The following is a 21,290-nucleotide window of genomic DNA, read 5'->3' as shown; positions in this document are numbered from 1 at the left end:
AATAAATTAAGACCAGGACCTAATTCTCCTGCTCCCGGCTTATAGGAAATATTAATTGACAGGCATACTGCAGTGCCACAGTACCATATAGGGAGCACATATAAAATCAGGCTAAGGAAAAGATAATTCCCACAAGTTAAGAGATCCTGTGGGGTTATGCTATGCCATAACCAGAGTGAGCCGCCTGTCGCGTTTGTACTTTAAGAGGCGTCCTCACACATACTTTGATTCTCAGGAGCACCCCGCACTCACGGAAGGTATCATTAACTTCGCTTTACAAGTGCAGAGGTGGAGGTCAGGGAAGTCGGATCCCGGAGGAGCCAGGCGGCGCGCTGCCTCCCCGCCACCCCCTCGCTTTGCTCCTCCTGGCCCTCACTACGTCGGTAGACGCCAGGAGCCGGGCGGCCGGCGCTGGCCTGGGCTGCGGACACGCGCGGCGGCCGTAGAGGCCGGAAGTGCCGGCGGCGCGCTCCCGGGGCTGCGCCGCGATGGCGAGGGTGCTGGCCCTCCGAGTGGTGGCGGGGCTCGCGACGGCGGCGCTGGCCGCCCTGCTGTTGGAGCACTACGGCCTAGCGGGGCCGTCCTCGCTGCTGCCGAGGCCGCGAGGCGCCCCGAGGCCGCAGCCCGCCCCGGGCCCGGCTGCCCGCAACATCTTCTGGGGGCTGCAGGTGAGGCGGCGGGAGACCGCGGGAGGCTCAGCCCGGCAGGGGGCCTCGGTCGCGTTCTGCCTGGCGGGGTCAGCGCGGGCGCCCCGCTCGCTGCTTCCCTGGGCTTCATTGCTGCATCTCTCTCTCTCTCTCTCTCTCTGTCTTTCCCTTCCGCACCCGGGAGCGGCTGGGCCACCCCTGTCGGTGCGGCGCTCCCTGACTCAGATTGTGTGTCTCTGTCCAATGCTTGCTTTTGACAGATATCCGACATTCACCTGAGCAGGTATCAAGATCCAGGCAGAGCGCTGGCTTTAGAGAAGTTCTGCTCGGAAACTGTTGACATCATACAACCAGCTCTTGTCCTGGCCACTGGTAGGGAAGATTCCTGTGCTGTGGTGGTGTTCTGTGGTCCTGATGGTAGAAAGGGCAGCAGCTATTCGCTGCTAAACTTTGAGGCACAGGCAATGGGACTTTGTAATTGCCTTTACCAGGGGATAATGGGGTCCAGGCTAAATGCTTTGCCATCTCAAGGTTTTCTCAAAGCAGTAGGAATAAGGCTTGAGATGCCTATGGCCAGACGTTGTCTGCCAAATTTATGATGTGATGTGGTGTGGTGTTTGTGTGTTAATGGTGATGTATGATGGTGCTGGCTGATGCCCTGCTGAATTTGAGAATTAGGAAAAGTCCCTTAACCGGTAATCAAAAGTTCTTCTTAACTGACTTAAAATTTTCTATACCAAGAGGTTAACCTCATGTTTTCAGTTGTTTGAGGACTCAAGTGATTTCATCCCTTGGTAGTCTTCTGACTGCATTTCCTAGACTCCTCAAACCGGTGTGCATGTGCCCCCAAAGGTTGCGGGTGAGGGTGGGGTTAGGAAAAGCTCCAAGGAGTATCTGCTTTGTTTATTGGGTGGTTCAGCGGCCACTCACTCTTCTGAAACATGTCCACAGTCAAGATGAAGTATCAGCCCTCAGATAATGAATAAGCCCCTGCTTCAGATGTTCTCTTTGCTTTCCTAGAAACTTTGGTATTTTATTGTTCAAACCACATCTTCCAGATTGGTTTTTGCTCTGAAATAGTGGTTGGTCACACGATAAATCCTGATTTGGGGTTTGGAAAACAACTGTTGCAATAGATAATAGGCGCTTGCCAGAATGTTGCAATGTCTCATAAAGGAGTTTCGTTTAGTCTGTTGGTGAATTTTGTAGTCTCTGCTTCTCTCTCTCGATTTGTTTATTTATTATGTATACAATGGGCTGCCTGCATGTATGCCTGCATGCCAAAAGAGAGTACCAGGTATTTTTACAGATGATTATGAGCCACCACATGGTTGCTGGGAATTGAACTCAGGACCTCTCTGAGCCATTTCTCCAGCCCATTGTAGTGTTCTCTTTAACCCCCCTCCCCCACTTTTAATATCAAAATAGACTACATAAACACTAACCTATAATAATAGAGCCCTTGCTGAGACAATCTTGTTAGTTTAAGTGGCTTGCTTTGGAAAATGTGACTTCATAATTGATTTCATGTATGTGTACCGAATAGTTTAAGAAGTTGTGTTCCCTCAGCATGCTTGCTTGTTTGTTTGAGCCCCCTGGAGTTTATTTTACATTTCAAGTCAACTCTGTGTAAACCCACAGGAGACCTGACGGATGCCAAAACAAAGGAACACTTGGGATCCAGACAGCATGAGGTAGAATGGCAGACTTACCAGAGAATTCTGAAGAAGACAAGAGTCATGGAGAAAACCAAGTGGCTGGACATCAAAGGAAATCATGGTAAAAGCCAAGAACAGAATAGAATAAAGCATATATATGTTATAAAATGGAAAATTGTAACATAAACTTAGCTATAGTGAGGGCCACATCTCATGTGCAACTATAATATATCATATTAAAACTTCAGAGACATATGGATTTCTGTGAGATTGAGGCCAGCCTAGTATATATAACAAGTTCTAGGTCAGCATGCTACATAGCAAGACCCTGTCCTAAAAAGAAAAAAGAAAAGAAAACAAACAAACAAACAAAAAAAAACTCCAAAACATTGAGGTGTCACTGTTAGCCTTTCAGGTCGCTTTCAGGTCGGTACGGCATTTTCTTCTCTACACGGGAGAAAGAGTTCCTCAGAAATCATGGGATTTCTAGTCTGGACTAGAGACTTGGCTTAGAAACACTTGTTATGATTGTATAGATCAGGCATGAACTTATTTTTTTTTCCTGACTCTATTATACTCTATTAAAACAGCAGCAAGACAGGTATGGTAGCATATGCCTGTCCTCCCAGCCCTAGGGAGAAGGAGACAGGATCACAGAGTTTCAAGCCAGCATGAGCTACCTAGCAAGTTTCAAGCAAGCAGCAACAACAGTCTAGTCTTAGAACTTTCAAATTGACTTGTTCTGAACAGAATTACAATGCACCTACTATTTATTCTTCAGCGTGCTCAAGCCTTAAAACTTCCAGTTAATCTGAGTTCAGTGAAATTACAACCTTTAAACTATGCAGTTGCCATTTAAAGTGTTATAGGAAGTGATGAATGTTTGCTTTTTTTCCTTTTAGATGCATATAACATTCCAAGTCTGGAGAGCATCGTGAATTATTACAGGTGCGTAAGTGGCCTCAGTACAGACTATGAAGTAGTCAAAGGGAGGGTAAAGGCCATTCAATGAATGAAGAAAATCATTTTAACAGATGACATTTCTGTATAAAGAACTTTGGATAACTTAGAAAATGAGCCTCGTGTGTGTGTGTGTGTGTGTGTGTGTGTGTGTGTGTGTTCGTGCACGCGCATGTGTGTATTACAATCAATCCTATTTAGAGAATGTTTTACTCTGCTTTGATACTTTTTGGATTTTGCAATGTTGCACAGGTTGGTCTGGAACTCCTAATTCTCCTTCCTACCTCAGCCTCACATGTACTAAGAGTATAGGCATGAGCCACCATACCTGGCTCTTTCTTTTCCTTTTATCTTCGTTCGTTCGTTCGTTCGTTCATTTGCCTTATTTATTTGTTGGTTGGTTGGTTGTTTTGTTTGTTTGAAATAGTCTCACTCTACAGATCAGTCTGGGATGGCTGGAACTCACAGAGATGTGCCTACCACTACCTACCTCAGGAATGCTAGGATTCCCAAATCCTACCACACCCAGCTTCCTTTAATTTCTTTGGTTCCAGTTGGCACTTAGCAGGTCTTCAGATCTTGTGACTGAACTACTGAGGTCAGTGGGTTTTCAGAATACTGAGATATTGATTCTGTCAGCCTCTGGAGTGGCCACAGAGAACAGTGGTCAGCCATGGCTGTTGTATCCTTCCACCTGATTAAAATAAACATTCCATTTTTTCTGTGTCATGGGTGTGACTCACCTAGGCACCTCTGTGTCAGAAGCGGTCTCTAGTTTCAGTGTGTTTAGAATGCTTCTTTGGGTTGTAATTTTCCCTTTCAGCTCCAGGATATTGTGGAGTTTTAGTGTGCTTTGCCCTTTAATCAAGTTAAGCGCCCTTCACTGGTTGTGCAGTCTCCGGGATGGAAGAGCTAGTGCTGACAAATGGCCCCTGACTTCAAGGAGTTTACTTCCATAGCACTTAGGGAAGAGAAGATATGCTGGGGAACCACTAGAAAAGAATGTGAAGGGGAGGCTGAGGAAACCCTGCATTGTTTGCTTCAGTACAGAAAATCACAAAGATAGAGAGGTCACCGGGCAGGTACAGAGAAGGCGTTATGAAAGAGCAGAGATGTTCTTTTCTTTTTCTTTTCTTAAGACGGGTTCTCACTGTGTAGCCCTGACTGTCCTGGAACTTGCTCTGTAGATCAGGTTGGCCTCGAACTCACAGAGATACACCTGCCTCTGCCTCCCGAGTGCTGGATTAAAAACATGCATCACCACCACCTAGCTGAGCAGAGATGTTCTTAATCACTGAGCCATCTCTCCAGTCCCAGAAACGTTCTTAAGAGATGGGTTGTGTTTGCAAGTTCATTCCATTGGTTTCTGAACTTGAGTGTGCAGAATAGTTACCAGGGATACATTTTTAATAAAGTGCCAAGGCTTTTCTTCAGGTGTTTGTTGTTGTGCTGAGTATTGAACCCAGGGCTTTGTGCAAGCCCGCCATAGTGGCACATGCCTTTAATCCCAGAGGCAGAGGCAGGCAGATCTCTGTAAGTTTGAGACTAGCCCGGTCCACATAGTTTCAGAAGAACTAGAGCTACATAGTGAGGCCCTGTCTGGAAAGAAGAAAACAAATGCTAAGCATCACATACTTAGACTCTGTATTCAAGTAGTTAATTTATTTGACAGGATTTTTAAAAGTTCATTTCTGGATATTGAACCTCAAGACTTGCTTATGTTAGGCAAGGATTTTACCACTGAGCAGCATCCTCAGCCCGAGACAATGGTTCTTTAGGTTTTGTTTATTTTAGACAGGATCTCACTATACAGTGTAGCCTTGGCTAGCCTGGAACTCAATATGTAGACCAGGTTGGCCTCTCCCAAATCCAAGATAGATTTTAACATGTCAAAAATGTAAGAAACAGCATACTTAAGATTGCCATATACTGAGGAGTAACCAAAAGCAAATTAAGCAAGCAAGCAAACAAAAAACAAATATAATTTCTAATGTATAGTAAAATGCTGAAATAGAAATTTCTTAAATTAGCAAGAAGATCATGAAACTAGTTCACCATGCTTAAATCACTTTGTCTAACTTTTTATTTGTTTGTTTGCTTGTTTTGAGACAGGATCTCACTATGTAGTCTTGGCTTACCTGGAACTCACAGAGAACCACCTGCCTCTGCCTCCTGAGTGCTGAGATTAAAGGCATACACCACCACACCTGCCTTTAATTTTGTTTTTAGGGTTTTATGTAGCCCAGGCTGTCCTTATCAACTGATCCTTCTGCCCCAATCTGCCAAGAGTGTGTCAGCACACAGTTACTTTGTGTGTATAATGTGTGTGTGTTGTGTGTGTTTGTCATGTAGTGGTCACAGGTTGGCAGTGGCCGTCTTCCTCTCTCATTCTACACCATGATTTTTGAAACAGAGTCTCTCAATGAACTCAGTAATCACCAGTTGGTTAGAGTGGCTGGCTAACAAGCTCTGGACATCCTCCTGTCTCCACTCCCTCCCAGCACTGGGGTTACAGGCACATGCCAGCCGGTGGATGTTTGGGATTCAAATCAGTTCCTCACAATTGTGTGCCAGGCACTTGAGTGACTGAGCCATCATTTTCCAGCCCCCACTTGTTTTTTCAAGGGAAGGTGGGCTTCCTGCTCTGAAGCCTAGACCGGCTTTAAAGTTGGAATCTTCAGGAGTGCTCAGACCACAAACAGGCCACACAGTGGCCAGCTAGCTTTGAGAAACTTTTGAGTATTAATTATAATGTTTATGATAATGTATTTACTTTATATTTGATGTCTGTTCTTGCTCAAATATAGCTTTAAGTGTGTACATTAAAATTTGAAAGTTTGTTTCTAAGTCTTACATATTAAGTAAGCTATATGACACTTAGATAAAAGATACCTATTTTTAAAAATTTTTATTATTATTATTTATTACAATATATTAACTTTGTATCCCAGCTGTAGTCCCCTCCTTCATCTCCTCCCACTCTCACCTTCCCTCTCTCTTCCTCTCCCTCCCCTATAGTCTACTGATAGAGGAGGTCCTTCTCCCCTTCTGTCTGACACTAGCCTATCAGGTTTTATCAGGAATGTCTGGATCTTCTTTCTCTGTGACTTAGTAAGGCCACCTCACCAGGGTGGCCAAGATGATCAAAGAGCAGGCAACCGAGTTCATGCCAGAAGTCTCTCCATGCCAGAAGTGCATGGGGAACCCCCATGGAGACTGAGCTGCCCAAGGGCTACATCTGAGCAGGGGGTCTAGGTCCTCTTCATGCATGGTCCTTGGTTGTTTCATTAGTCTCTGTTGGATAAGGTTCTGACTTTTGAATAATATAGGTGTACCTCTGAGGAGGTCCCTTCAGGTGTCATACAGGGAAGCAAACCACACAAAGAGGTAAGAATGAAAACTTGGTGCAGATTGACTTTGTCAGCCTGGATGGGACTTTGGGGAGGTTAATGCCAGGAAGTTCATTGTCAGCATCTTTAAAACATAGTACAATTTTGGGGAAAGGTTTCTAGGCAGATCAGTCCAATCAGTCCAATTCCAGATGCACAATAAAGCTTAAGGTGTGACTACATGGAAACTCTTTTAGAAAGTACATGTGACCATATGTACATAGATAAAAGGCCTAGAATTTAGTGTGCTCTCATCAGGCTATGAATACATGTGACACCTCCCCTAAGAATAGATAATGGTCTAGGAAAGGAAGAGTCTGGAATGATCATTCTGGAGAATTTTGATGAGGTCTGTCCCTTCAGATAACAAAAAGGTCACCAGGTTGTGAACCTTAGGTTTCTTCTTAGGTTTCTGGGTGGAATGCAGGTATCGATTTTGTTTTTTACACTGAGGAGACACCCCTGTGTGATTAACAGTCTTGGCTCTCTTAGTCCTTCTCTGAGTACAAGGACCTCTCTGACGCCAACATACCTCCAGTAGAATCTGTGCTTTCTTTTTTATTTATTCAACAAATAATGATGGATACCTACTCTATATTAATACATCCCTTCCACTCTTCACCCTCCTACTTCAGGGATACCTGAACATGCTTTATACCTAAGATACTGAGGACATTCATTATTGGGTGTAGATCCTGTAAATATTACCAATATATATTTTAGAAACTGAAAAAAAAATTACATACATGATTCTAAGCTAACAGTTTCCCCTTAGCTTGATAACTTGTCTTGTGATACTTTCTTACAGACTGAGCTTCTTTAGGCCCATTTCAACAAATAAAAACCTCCATCTTTCCCCATACCAAGGCTTCCAGACTTCCAATACATACTTAGTAAGCTCTCACTATGTTTTTTTTATCTCTTTTGCAGTGCTAGGTATCCAATCCAAGCCTTGCTACCATTGAACTACATTGCAAACCCCCACTGAAGATTTTTAATTAATTTTTTTTATTTTGTGTGTATGAGTGTTTTTGCATGTACATATGTGTCCAGAAGAGCGTGTTGGATTGCCTGATGCTGATGTTAACAGGCTTAACATAGGTGCTAGGCGCTTGCTAGGCTCCTCGACGAGAATAGTATGGAGTCGCTTAGTCATGGAGTCGCTTCTCTAGTCCTGACTGAAGCTTTTAGAGATTGACAATTAATAGCTCACTGGATTCTGATTTGTTTCTTTGTGACAGTTTAGGGGACAGTTTAGAATAGTTACCACCTGTACTTTGCTTGGTGACTTTGTGTTTTGTGGTGGATTCATTAATTGAGATGAGTCCTTGGAGATAATGAAAGGCAAATGTTGAAATGGTAAAATGTAACCCTTTGTGAATATGTTGATTAGGAAGTCGCTTTTTCAAATGGAAAATCTTTTATTTTCCTTTTTTTTTTTTTTTTTTAAATCCCAGGGACAATTTTGTTAGGGTTTAAAAGAAAAACACTCAGGGCAGGGAAGCTGTAAATCTCAATGGAAGAATATGGAGGAGAGAAGAGTCATGCCATTTAAGCCTCCCTGGTGGTCAGACACATGGTGGACAAGCAGTCAGTGGTGGGGAAGTGAGTGTTAGAGAAAGTCAGGAAGCCCAAGTATCAGAAAAAGCATGCTTAGGTTCTGGCCTCAATCAGCTTAGGCCTCAGTCAGGCAGTTACCTCATGGTGGCTCCTAGTGACCGCACTGAGCATTGAGAATCCAGGGAAGGAAAAGTAGAGTTATCTCATTAAAGAAGAAATTATCCCAAAGCCAGATGTGGTGGCACATACCTTTAATACCAGCACTTTACTCCCAGCAGGCAGATCTCCCGATTTAAGACCGGCCTGGTCTACAGAGTGAGTTCCAGGCCAGCCCGAGCTATACAGTGGGACCCTTACTCAAACAAATCAAAACAAAACAAAGAACTCACCCAAACCCAATAAATAAATAAGTTAATGAAAAAAAAATGTATCTCTCTTTAGCATGGCTTAAAATGATTCTGCCTTCCCTAGGGGTGGTCCACTGGCCAGATGACTGACCCCGCCCAGTACTAGTCTAACATGAAATTCAGTCTTTGTTACCGCACTAAAGCCTTCCTGTCTGTATCTTTTTAGGAAATACTCTGCTGTGCGTAAGGACGGCTCTTTCCATTATGTCCACAGTGCCCCCTTTGGCAACTACTCTTTCATCTCTGTGGACGCCACACAAAGGCCAGGGCCTAAGAGACCCTATAATTTCTTTGGAATTTTAGATGAGGTATGACTTGTAAATTTCACTTCCCTTTGCAGCTTACCTGTTTCTATTTTTTTTTCTTAAATAGATTTGGATCATTTAGTTACCTTAAATAACCATATTCCTATCTAGATATGCTCAAGAAAAACTTTTCTGTGACTACAAATGTGTCTAGAAGCTAGTAGCTCCTTCAGAATTGTTACCACCATCCCTGTTCTTATCCCAAAAGTTGGGAAGGGTGCACTTCACTTTTTATACCTACTTAGCAAACATTTGCCAAATATGTGTTGAGTATAGGATATATTCAGCAAGCCATAGAGCATATATATTATTAAATTCCCACAATTGCCAACACTAGTTAATGGTCTGTATTTTTTCTAATAAGAAAACAACTCAAGCATTTTGGCAAGGCAGGTGAAAATTTGTCATTTGTAAAGGCACATCTGAGAAGCTCCTGTTATGTCTTAGTATAACAGATGCCAGTTCCTTGTTTGATGAGCACATGTTCTTACATGAGACACATGTGCCTATTTATGAGAGTATAAGGTGATAAGATCAAGTAAGTCCCTGAGAGGGTTATCTAGTATTAGAGAATATGACCAGAATAGGAAAATAATAAAACAAAAAAACACTATAGTAATAGCGGGATTTTCCAAGGCTGAAAGAGGTTCAGAGTTATGTGAAGGTTCTAGATGTAAAAAACACAGGATAAAGTTACATTTTGTTTCCTAATTACCAAATGTCTTTAGTGAGCTGGTGGATTTATGTTTAATCTTTTTTCTTAGAATAGAGTTTCAAAGATACACTGCACAGATCAAGTACCTAAAAATCAGCTGTAGTGTTACCCAATGCAGAATTCCTGGTCTTTTATTATTATTTTAGATTTGTTTATCTTGTCTCATGTGTATGAATGTTTTGCCTGCATGTATGTATGTGCACCATGTGCATACAGTGCCATGGGAGCCAGAAGAGGGTATCAGATCTTCTGGAACTGGAGTTACAAATGGTTGTGAACTATCAAGTGGGTGCTGGTCACCGGGCCCAGGTCCCCTGCAAGAGCAACAAGTGCTCTTCGCTACTGAGCATCTCTCCAGCATCTCTGAGTCTTCCTAGTCTTACCCCGGTTTACCAAATTAGAAATCCTGAGGGTAAGCCCCAGAAATTCATTGTTGTAAGTATGTTACAGATACTATAAATGTATATTATATACATGCAAAAATCTGTTTTGAAGTCGTTGTTCTGGGGTATTTTATATATACACTCGTTTTAAGTGTTTGAAGAATTTACAGATGTATTTGCTGTTGTCATTTTCACATAGTCAGGCCTTAGGACATGTCTGCTACCCTGGAAAGTTTTCTTGTAGAGTCCGTCTTTACTCTGTGGTGCAAGTGATTGCTCTATCAGCATGGCTTTACTGACTCTGAATTTTCAGGTGAATTCGATCATCCAGTATGCGCTCTCGGGTGTGACTTCTCATTCTCAGGGTGATACTTCAGGGATGTGTGTGTGTGGCTTTGTCCGTTAGCAGTTCTTTCCCCTTTCTGCTGAGTAGTGTTCAGTTGTGTAGGTATAGCAATCTTTGTTTGGAGTTTCTAATACTTGACGGTTATGAATGGAGCTGTTAAGAGTATGTAGGTTCGTCTGTGGACATATAACATGTGTATATGTTTTAGCATTTTGGCGTAGAGCCCCTTTCAAAAATTGTGATATAACAGTACATGAAAATAAAAAGATTACTTGCCTCATTAAGGGAATGACGATTTCTGACATTCCTGACACTGGAGATTGAACCCAGGGCAAAAGCCCCACCCCTGAGCCATATCCCTAGCCCTGAAAAGATTAACTAATTTGTTCTTCAGTATTTTAAACATCAAGTGCAGGCAGTGCTTGCCCTGCATCCTACAGTCATCTTAGAATCAAATGAATTATAAAGTAAGTGAGGACAGTTTGAAACTGACAGAGATCCATGTAGGTCGTTACCTAGTAGAATTGGGGCCACAATGTGATTATTGTTAGAAACCCTAGGGGAAATGTTTAACCTGTTGGCAGTGGATTTTAGCCTGAGCCCCAATTTAAAGATCCTTCTGTTTTTCTCCCATTTCAGAAACAGATGGAGGAACTCTCAGCGTTCTCCGAGAAAAGTAGTCAGAGCAACCAGACAATTTGGTTTGGACACTTCACAACATCTACCATCCTGTCTCCTTCCCCAGGGATCCGGACAGTAATGAGGTGAGACAGATTATCTCTGGTCATTTCCCACGGCTAACCCCACTTGCTTTCCTGAAGAGAGTTTCTTGTTAATTTGGCACGCAGGTTGCCTGGGTTCACTTGTCCTGTTTATTTTTCGTTGTTCAGCTCAGGCACAGCTTATCTGTGTGGGCACCTCCACACCCTTGGGGGACTGATGCCGGTGCTCCATACTCGTCACTTCTCAGGCACTCTGGAGCTTGAGGTGGGAGACTGGAAAGACAACAGGAGGTAAGGAGACTTCCTGACGGAGAAAATTTACACAGATTTTGCTGAAACAGTGATGCTCTCTCGTTACTATGATGGGTGATCCCAGGAAAACTTTGTGATAGTTCTGCTGTTGTTTCATTATTTTAGAGGACAGTTCTCCCTGTGTAGCCCAGGATAATCTTCAGTCCTTCTGCTTCAGACTCCCAGCTGCCAGGATTACATATATATAGCAGCCTTAATTCAGGATGCATTCTTGTAAAGTGATATGTACGTCTCAATTTCTTTGCTTGTTGCTGTGATAAAATACTTTGACAGAACTACCCAAAGGAGAAAGAGTTTACTCTGGCTCACAGCTCAGGGGACATCCCATCATGATCAGGAAATTAGGGCAGCAGGAGTCTGAAGCAGCTTGTCAGGTCATGTCCACAATCAGGGGCAGACAGTACAGTGCAAAACACTCAGCTCTCTTCACTTATGTCACCTTGGTCCTATCCAGGGCTTGGCACCCACAGTGGGGTGGGGTGGGGATTGGGGTTGGGGTTGGGGGTTCTTCCTACTTCACTTAACAAAATCAAAATATTCCCCCCCCCCAGGCATGCCCAAAACTCATCTCAGGTGACTCTAGGCTCTGCCAAGTTATCAGTTAATGTATACCTGATGATCTTTTCCAATATATAAATATCAGTGATTTTTAAAATTACTTTAATTATTTATTTGTTGAAATGGAGTTTTGCTGTGTAACAGGGCCCTGGCTGTCCTAGAACTCAAAGATCTGCCTGCCTCTGCCTCTCAGATGCTGGGATTAAGGCCGTGTGCCACCACAGCTGGCTTATTTCTATTTTTTTAATTAGATATATTCATTTTATTTTACGGGAATGTTTGCCTGCATGCATTTTTTACACCGTGTTCGTGCTTAGTGCCTGAAGAAGTCAGAAGGGGGAATGGATCTCTTGGAACTGGAGTTAGGAACGGTTGTTAACCGTGTGTGGGTCCTGGGAACTGGACTCCAGTCCTCTCTAAGAGCAGCGAGTGCACTTAACCACTGAGCCGTCTCTGCGGCTACTATAGCACTGATGTTTACCGTCATTAAGCCATGTAAATTTTAAGACACATGCATTGGAACATAGGTTTCTCTTTTTCTTTTTTACTTTCTTTTTTTTCTTTCTTTTGAGGCACACTCTCAATACATGGGCCCGAACTAGCCTGATACTGGCTTTTTAGACTAGGCTGATCTGGAAATTGTAGTAGTCATTTTGCTTGTGCCTCCTGAGAGAGCATTTCGCTCTACAGCCCAGGCTAGCCTAGGCTAGCCTCAAACTCACCATCCTCTTGACTCATCCTTTCAAGGGCTGAGTGTAAGATTTGAGCCACCACAACTGAGTTACTTTGTAGTTTTAAATTCCAGTGTTGATAAGGATTGTGAAAGAGTTTAACAATGTCCAAATCTCACCATTAAAAACCTTGTATTGGTGTGGGCTTGTCTGTGGACCAAACCTTCAGATTCACTGGGCCTAGAAATGTTTTTCTCTTTAATTTTGTGCCAGACATTCTAGTATTGCTATAATAACTAGATAAATGAGAGTTCATATTTAGTATCTCATTGCTGGTGGAATGAAGAATGCCAGATCTTAGGCTTCTGACGTACACATTAGGCTCAGAATAGTCTTAAAAGTACTGTCCCAATAGAGTGCACTAATTTAAAAACATTTATTTTTAAAATCAGAGCATGTAGGCATTGTTCTAGGACACAGTTAAGATTCATCACCTAAGCCCAGCTGATCTGACAGGTGTGAAGAACAAAGCAGTAGGAAAGAGAGAAGCAGGGAACAACATTACCCTACATCAGTTCAGCATATAAAAGGCCCTAGTTTTATTGGTTTTACTTTTTATCCGTCTTTTACTTTCAAGCCCTCCCCCCAACTTTGAGAAAGGTTGTCATGTAGCTCAGGCTAACCTTGAGCTCACCATCTAGCCAAGGATGACTATGACCCTGACCCTCCTGCCTCTACCTCCTTAGAGTTGGGATTTCAGGTGTGTGCCTCATACCTGACTTAGGCAGTTTGGGAACCCAGAGCTGCCTGTATGCTAGGCAAGCTCTCCAACTCAGCCACATCCTTAGCCCACCTTCAGGCTTAGTAAGAAGTAACTGAATTCTCTTACTCTCCTCCGGCCTCCAGGTACCGGATCTTTGCCTTTGATCACGACCTCTTTAGCTTTGCAGATGTAACCTTTGACAAATGGCCTGTGGTTCTTATCACCAATCCTAAGTCGCTCCTCTATAGTTGTGCTAGACATGAACCACTAGAAAGGCTCTTCCATTCAACACACATCAGGTATGTTTTAATGTTTCAGAATTTACTTTCAGTTTGATATGGATAAAGAATAAGTTGTCATTGTTGTGATGTGAAAGCTAGGGGATGTCCCACTTTTGTTTTTTACAACAGCCTAAACATATAAACTGTTCCCTTTCATTCCCATTAAGTATACATATGTATTTGTATGTATATATTGTATGTATGCATGTATGTATGTGCATATATTATACATACTCATAATAGCTTGGGATTTGGGACCTGAATCAGGGTCTCATGCATGTCAGGCATGTATTCTACCACTCTTTCTAGCCGCTCCCCCCATGTAATTTTTTTAAAGCTGATAAAATCTTTAAACCATCCAGAAACTCAAGCCAAACATTATTTTTTTGTCTATTTTATTCCAGCCTTTCTACCTTATAATCTGTATATATATATGATGTATAACCTTATATATCTGTATTTATTTATTTATATTAATTATTTGCAGGGCTGGGGATCAAATTAGGGTCTTATAAGTTATAGTTCTCACCAGAAAGTTACAGACCACCACGATGATAAGGTCAAATGAAAGCCCTTTCTTTCAGCCTGAGATGGAGAGCAGGAAGAACTCTAGTACAGTGGGGTTTGTAAAGTCCAACTGTAATTATACCCTAGCAAAGGCAAGCAAGGGTCAAATGTTTCAAAGCGTCACCGTTTTATATATATTGGTTTTCAAAACAGCGTTTCTCTGTGTAGCCCTAGCTGTCCTGCAACTCACTCTGTAGACCAGGCTGTCCTTGAACTCACAGAGATCCACCTGCCTCTGCCTCCCAACTACTGCCCCACCACTGTCTCTCTAAAAATATATGTTCTTTTAAATATTATTTTGAAAAGTAATCTAAGCCAGGTGTAGTGACTCATGTATTTCCAGCATCTGATAGACTGAGGCAGAAAGACAAGCAATCCTTCCTAACAAGTCTGGGAGAGCACAGCGATGGGACCATGTGTGTGTTTGTCCATTTCTAAAGAGCTGCCATCAGCACCTCTGGGCACTCCTTCTCAAGTGTTCTCCATAGGACACATTCGTATGCTGTCATCACAGGTCACAGTCTAAGCGGATTCCTTTCTTTGTGCACAGAGATCATACAACAACTTAACTACTTTGTTGATTTATTCATGAAATGTTAGGATTGTTCTTATTTGAGGATGAACACCTGTTAGAAGTTGGTTCTTCGCCCACTTGAATGATTTTTCTTTCTTTCTTTCTTTCTTTCTTTCTTTCTTTCTTTCTTTCTTTCTTTCTTTCTTTCTTTCTTTCTTTTCCTTTCCTTTCCTTTTTCCTTTTTCCTTTTTCCTCTCTTGACACGATTTCTCTGTATAACAGCCCTTGCTGTCCTAGAACTCATTCTGTATCTATAGAAAGCCTGGCCTCAAAGATCCACCTGCCTTTGCCTCCAAGTGCTGGGATCACAGGTGTGCGCCACCTTGCCAGGCTTTGATGGTTCTTAATGATGGTGTTGTAGAAGTGGGTAAAAATTCTTAGGAATTTAAATGTTTATTTATTCTTTGGTATTGGGGGAGGGGCATGCAAATATCATAACATGCCTATGTATATCAGAGGACAACTTTAGGATTTGTTCTCTTCCTGCCACCATGTAGATTCTGAGGATGGAACTCACGTCATCAGGCTTAATGAGAAGCCCCTTTAACCACTGAGCCATCTCAGCAGCCCTCTCGTATGAATGTTGATGGGATTGCCTGATTACGTTTTTATTTTAGGAGCTAAAACAATTATTCCCATCCCCCCCCCCCCCCCGCACCTTCCCTAACCCCAGCCAGGGTTTCTTTATGTAGCCATGACTGTCCTGGAATTCACCATGTAGACCAGACTGTCCTCTGCCTCTGGAGTGCTGGAATTAATTTGGTAGCTGGCCTACCACTTCTGACCTATCAATCGCATTTTTAATGGCATCTGGATAGCAGTGCCAGGTGTTATGTGAAAGGCTTGGTGGCTCAGCTCTGGTTATAACCTTGCTTTTTCTGGGTAATGCATCAGGAATCGAATGAATGAATTATAGGTTTGATATTAGACTAACAAGGTGTAATATCTTCTTGATATTCTCTTCCTAAGAATAAAACCAGGAACTCAGGAATTTCTTCAGAATTAGGCAGATTTATCAAAAGAAACTGATTTTGGTTTCTGAAAAATAAAAGAATAATTTCTGGGGCTTGCGCTGTAATTCTGTGGTAGAACAATTGCCTAACATGTCCTTAACACCACACACACAAACAAATAATTTCTGTTGTCTTGGCAGTCCATTGCCAAATTGTACAAAGTGTTTGTAGTTACATGGTTCTGCCTGCATTCATGTGTCCTCAGGTTACAGTAGTGTTCTCCTCTGTAAAAGCAATGTCCTCTACCTAAAGTCATGCGTTTTATATGTGCTCTTATTTTAGAGTCTTGGCCTTTTCCTCATCCCCCATCACTTCTGTCACTATTTACATTGACGGAGTCAATCTGGGCCAGGCTGCTCATTTGTCTGGACCTATTTTCATACTGAAGTGGAACCCTAAAAACTACAGTAACGGGACACATACCATAGAAGTATCCGTCCAGGTAAGTGAGTCATTGTCAGTTTGCTGTGTCAGTGCTGGGGCTCTGGCCACAGTGAGCTCTGGTTTGGGTTTATTGCTAGTCAGCTGCTAAGGAAAAAAATTGATATACAGGAAACAAAGTTTGAATACCGTATATTTCGTCTGTTCCTCTGGAAGTTACATTTTTACTTATTTTATGTGTGTGGGCAGAGAGGACTATATGACACAAATGTGAAGGTTAGAGGACAACTTGTGGGGGTTGGGTCTCATTTAAATGTACCATATAGGTCATGAGATTCTAACTCAGGGTCCGGCTTACCCACTGAGCCATCTTACTGGCTTCAAAGCTTTTTCTTGTCCTTTGTGGCTTTCCTTCCTTCCTTCCTTCCTTCCTTCCTTCCTTCCTTCCTTCCTTCCTTCAAAAAAATCAATCTGCTAAGTCCTGGTGAGGAGGCCCACACATGTAATCCTACCGCTCAGGAGACTGAGGAAAGAGAACCATGAGTTTGAGGTCAGCCCAGGTAGTATAGTAAGATACTCTATCAAAATAATTCAATCTACCAAATAATAAATGGGTAATCTGGTTCTTTCACTCATTAATGCTAAAGTTCTCACCCTTTAAATACACCGTACTAGAAAGAGATAGGTGTGTGTGTGTGTGCGCGTGTGCGAGTGTGCGCACGCGTGTGCACGAATATGTATGTGGTTGATTGAAATCAGAATCCAAACAGGGCTCACACAATTATAGTTAGCCAAATAGTGTCTTTTTTTTTTTTTTTGTCTTTCATTTCTTTTGCTGTGTAGGCCCTCTCCTCACTACTGCTTTATTGTCCACTTCCTTACCTTATTTTGTAAAAAAAATTATTTTCCATTCTCATGTATGTGTATATGGTCTGTATGTGGGTATATATACTATGTATGTGTGTTTATGCATGTTTGTGTATGTAGTTCCATATGAGTGTGCATGCATGTGGAGGCCTTTGGTTGGTGTTGGGAATCATTCTTATCTGCTCTGCTGTCTTATTCAGGGAGGCAGGATCCCTCGATCAAAGCCAGAGCTTGCAGGCATTGCTGGTCTCCCTAGCCAGCTTGAGGTTCCCACTTCCAACTTCTGAGGTCGGAATTGCAGGCAGGCAGGCAGGCCACCACACCCAGCAAGAATTTATATGAGTTTTTGGTATCCAAATTCTAGTCTTCCTGCTTGTGCACAAGGACTTCAATCACTGAGCAACTTCCCCAAACCACCGCTTTGTTTTTTGAGGTGGGGTCTCTCTCAGGAATAAATTGGCCAGCCGGTAAATTCTGGGACTTGGCCTCTCTTTCTCCTCCCTGTAGGACTGGCTACAGACGTGTTTGTTTATTTGGTTGACTGATTATTTATTTACCTGTGTATGTGCTTACATCTGTGTAAGTATGTGCCAGGATGTGCACCTATACATGCACAGAGGCTGGAAGAAGGCATGTCAAATCCCTCAGAGCTGGAGATAACAGGCAGAAGACCAAGCTTGTTATAGGAGTGGATGGTAGGAGCCAAACCCCAGTGTTCACAATTGTATCATCTCTACAGCACATTCCTGGCTTTTCCCATGGATTCTGGGGATTAAACTTGGGTTCTCATGCTTCAGCATTTTGCCAACTGAGCCATCTCTGTGGCCTTTCCTTTATTTTCTTCCTCCTCTTTCTTCTTTTCTCCTACTTCTGGCTGGAGCTCACTCTGCAGACCAGGCTGGCTGAAAACTCAGAGGTCCACCTGCCTCTACCTCCCGAGTGCTGGGATTAAAGGTGTGTGCCACCACACCTGGTTCCCTCTTGCTCTTTATGTCTGCATTTTCTGTTTTCCTCACCATCTGAGCCCGGCCACTGCTTTCCTCTGTGCAGCTCCTCAGCTCCGCCTCCTTCACATTCATGACTGTGTCATCTCTACAGCTTATTCCTGGCTTTCTCCATGGATTCCATGGATTTCATGTTTAGTGTGGGAAGACAAGACTGGTCCTCAAGTCCAGGAAACCTTTCTTGTTGCAAAACTGGAAATATGTATATAATCAGAACAGTACACATATTTAAGCATGCCTGCAAATTTCTTCCTTGCTGTGTCTCTAACTAGGATTCTGCTGGAAGAAGTAAGAGTACTCACCACATATTTTCTGCTCAAGAGAACATTCATCTCACATTTGATCCTTTGGCATCATTTATTCTCCTTACTGACCACTACATTGTGGTGAGTAAATTCAATTAAATGTTACGTGTGTACGTGTGATTGTTTGTTTTTGTTTTTATTGAATTTGGTAAATACCAAATTCTAAATAATATAGTTATGTGTCAAGGAAACCAAACTTTATAAAATGGAAAACTTACTATGTATCTAGAAGAGTAGAGTGTTTTTTTTTGGGGGGGGGGTGGCATGCGTGTGGAGAGAGAACCACTCACCGAAGGTGGTGCTCTCCTCCGCCATAGCATCCATCCCGGGGATCGAATTCAGGTCCGCAAGCCTATTGCCAAGTGACTTTACTGCGGAGCCATCTCACCCACCCAGGAATGGCTTTTCTTTTCTTTCTTTTGTAAAAAGGTTTATTTATTTCTGTGCGTTTGAATGCTTTGTCTGCATGTACCAGGTGCACGCCTAGTTTCCTTGAAGATCAGAGAGGGCATCAGATCCCTGGTGCTGGCGTTTTGGATGATTGTGAACCACTGTGTGGATTCTGGCAATCAATCCCGGGTCTTCTGGAAGGACAGCCAGTGCTCTTAACACTGAACCCTCTCTCCAGACCCCAGGAATTCTTTTGACTTTTTTTTTTTTTTTTTTTTACTTCAGCCTATATGTGTGTTTGTAGTATAACACATTGGTTGTGTTATTCTAAGATATATGAATATATTAACATATCAACACATATGTTAATTAAATAGATTTTAATGAAATATTAACACTTAATTAAATATTAATAATATGCAAGTATTATTAATATTTTAATTAAATATATAGGTTATGTTATTAAAATTTATGTAGGAAATCATTAAATGGATATATATTTTATTTAACCTATTTTTTATTATAAATTAATGCTAATTTTTCCTCTACTATATAAGTAATAATTTCAGCTAAGTTTTTCCATTATTGTTAATGTAAGTCTCTTAGGATAAATTCCTACAACTGACTTACTAAATCAAGAGAAGTCACACTCTCTTTAATATAACTATATAATTTGACTATTATATTTTTTTCTTCTATCTTCCTCATTAAACTATAAGCCCCATGATGGTAAGGGATCTTTGTTGTGCCTTACTACATAGTAGGCCTTCAACAAATATTTCTTTTTTTTTTTTTTTTTTTGAGACAGGGTTTCTCTGAAGCCCTGGCTGTCCTGGACTCATTTTGTAGATAGACCAGGCTGGCTTTGAACTCACAAAGATCCACCTGCCTGCCTGTTCCGAGTGCTGGGATCAAAGGTGTGTGCCACCATGCCTGGCTCTAACAAATATTCAGTGATTGAGGATTTTTTGTTTCTTTGTTTGTTTTTTGAGACAGGGTTTCTCTGTGTAGCCTTGGCTGCCCTAGAACTCACTTTATAGACCAGGCTGGCCTCAAACTCATAGAAATCTGCCTGCCTCTGCCTCCTAAGTGCTGAGATTAAAGGCATGCATCACCACCACCCAGCTAATTGATGATTTTTGTTTTGTTTTTTTGTCTGGTTGTTTTGTTTTGTTTTATTTTAACATATACTATTCAGTGGTCTAGAGAGAGGCTGTAGCAATTTATACTCTACTTTCAGGAGAGCTTCCTTATCATGAATATTAACACAAAATTTAAAAAAATGATATATAGTAAAATGTTGAAGACAACTGGAACCTTTCTTAATTTTACTTCCTCCAAATAGCTTAGGGTATATGCTCGCATACATAATATTTAAATCATTATTACTTCAACTTACTTTTATTACATGCATGATTATGCTTTGAAAAATGAATAATGGGTATTTGCCTTTCATCATTATTTCATCAAATTTTTTATCATTTTTAAGGTTTTAGATAATTTTTAAATGAATGTATTTATTTGTTTGTTTGTTTGTTTTTGGTTTCTTAAGACAGGGTTTCTCTGTGTTGTGCTGGCTGTCCTGGAATTCTTTTTGCAGATCAGGCTGTCTCTGAGACTGCTGGGATTAAATGCATGTGCCACTACCATCCTGGCCAATTTAAAATTTTATTTGAGAGGGTTTTTTTATTAATTTATATTATTTTATGTGTTTTGACTGCATGTGTGTCTGTGGGAGAGTGCTAGGTCTCCTGGGACAGGAGTTACAGACGGTTGTGAGCAGTCCTATGTGGTTGCTGGGAACTGAACTTGGATCTTCTGTAAGAACATTCAGTGCTCTTAACCACTGAGCCATCTCTCCAGCCCTATTTGAGAGATTTTTAAGCTGATAAAAACAAGTCTTTATTTCAGCCAAAGGCTTGGCCCGAGGGATCTTTGGGGATTTGTAGCAGCCCCTTAGGTGAAGTTTTGACAGCTGGCTGTTTGTAGGAACCACGGGGGAATAACGCCAATTGCAGATGCTGATTCTGTGGGTCTGGGGTCCTGCATTCCAGATAGGCTCAAGGCGATCAAGCGATGGCCTGGAGTGGGCCACACTCTGAGAAACAAAAGCCTAGATCATGAGCCCTTTCTCGGGAATTATTCTAAGTCAATAATGTCTTTTTTGAAATCAGAGAACATGTTTTCAGCTCGTTTAGCCTGTGGTATACAATATCTACCCACACCCCCTCAAATAGAACAGATTACCGTTTGGATATAATGAAACTAATATTGGTCTAAGTAAGTTCAGAAAAAGCAATACTAGGTCGTTCATTATATTATCAAGGAAGCAGATATTTGGGTCTTATATATGAAAAATATATTTGACCACATTTTTTTTTATTATAGAGTATTTTTGTTGTCGTTGTTAATGTTAAACACAAAATCTCTACACATCCTTTTTCTACACATCCTTCTCATACCGAATGTGTGGGCCTTTCTAGGCTAAATGATTCTCTAGTCCTGGACACTG

The 21,290-nt window shown here is 41.8% G+C and overlaps 1 protein-coding gene across 3 annotated transcripts in view; it reads left to right on the top strand.

Moving 5' to 3' along the window:
- Window positions 1-215: 215 nt before the first annotated feature.
- Tmem62 (transmembrane protein 62) overlaps window positions 216-21,290 on the top strand; it is a 31,605-nt gene continuing 10,530 nt past the window's right edge. Inside the window, exons 1-10 of one of the 3 annotated variants that reach the window (XM_021639409.2) lie at window positions 216-668; window positions 908-1,019; window positions 2,289-2,426; window positions 3,208-3,253; window positions 8,788-8,929; window positions 11,010-11,134; window positions 11,261-11,383; window positions 13,540-13,695; window positions 16,114-16,273; window positions 18,356-18,469. In XM_021639409.2, the coding sequence (XP_021495084.1) occupies window positions 489-668; window positions 908-1,019; window positions 2,289-2,426; window positions 3,208-3,253; window positions 8,788-8,929; window positions 11,010-11,134; window positions 11,261-11,383; window positions 13,540-13,695; window positions 16,114-16,273; window positions 18,356-18,469 (1,296 nt within the window). In that variant the 5' untranslated portion in view covers window positions 216-488. Of the gene's footprint in view, window positions 669-907; window positions 1,020-2,288; window positions 2,427-3,207; window positions 3,254-8,787; window positions 8,930-11,009; window positions 11,135-11,260; window positions 11,384-13,539; window positions 13,696-16,113; window positions 16,274-18,355; window positions 18,470-21,290 lie in introns of those variants that run through there. The other 2 variants (XM_021639410.2, XM_021639411.2) reach the window with 2 other exon arrangements.

Source organism: Meriones unguiculatus, chromosome 18, assembly GCF_030254825.1.
Source record: "Meriones unguiculatus strain TT.TT164.6M chromosome 18, Bangor_MerUng_6.1, whole genome shotgun sequence".
In the NCBI taxonomy this organism is placed as follows: Eukaryota; Metazoa; Chordata; class Mammalia; order Rodentia; family Muridae; genus Meriones; species Meriones unguiculatus.
The sequence above is the reverse complement of the archived record's forward strand: the minus strand, read 5'-3'. Positions and strand labels throughout refer to the sequence as shown.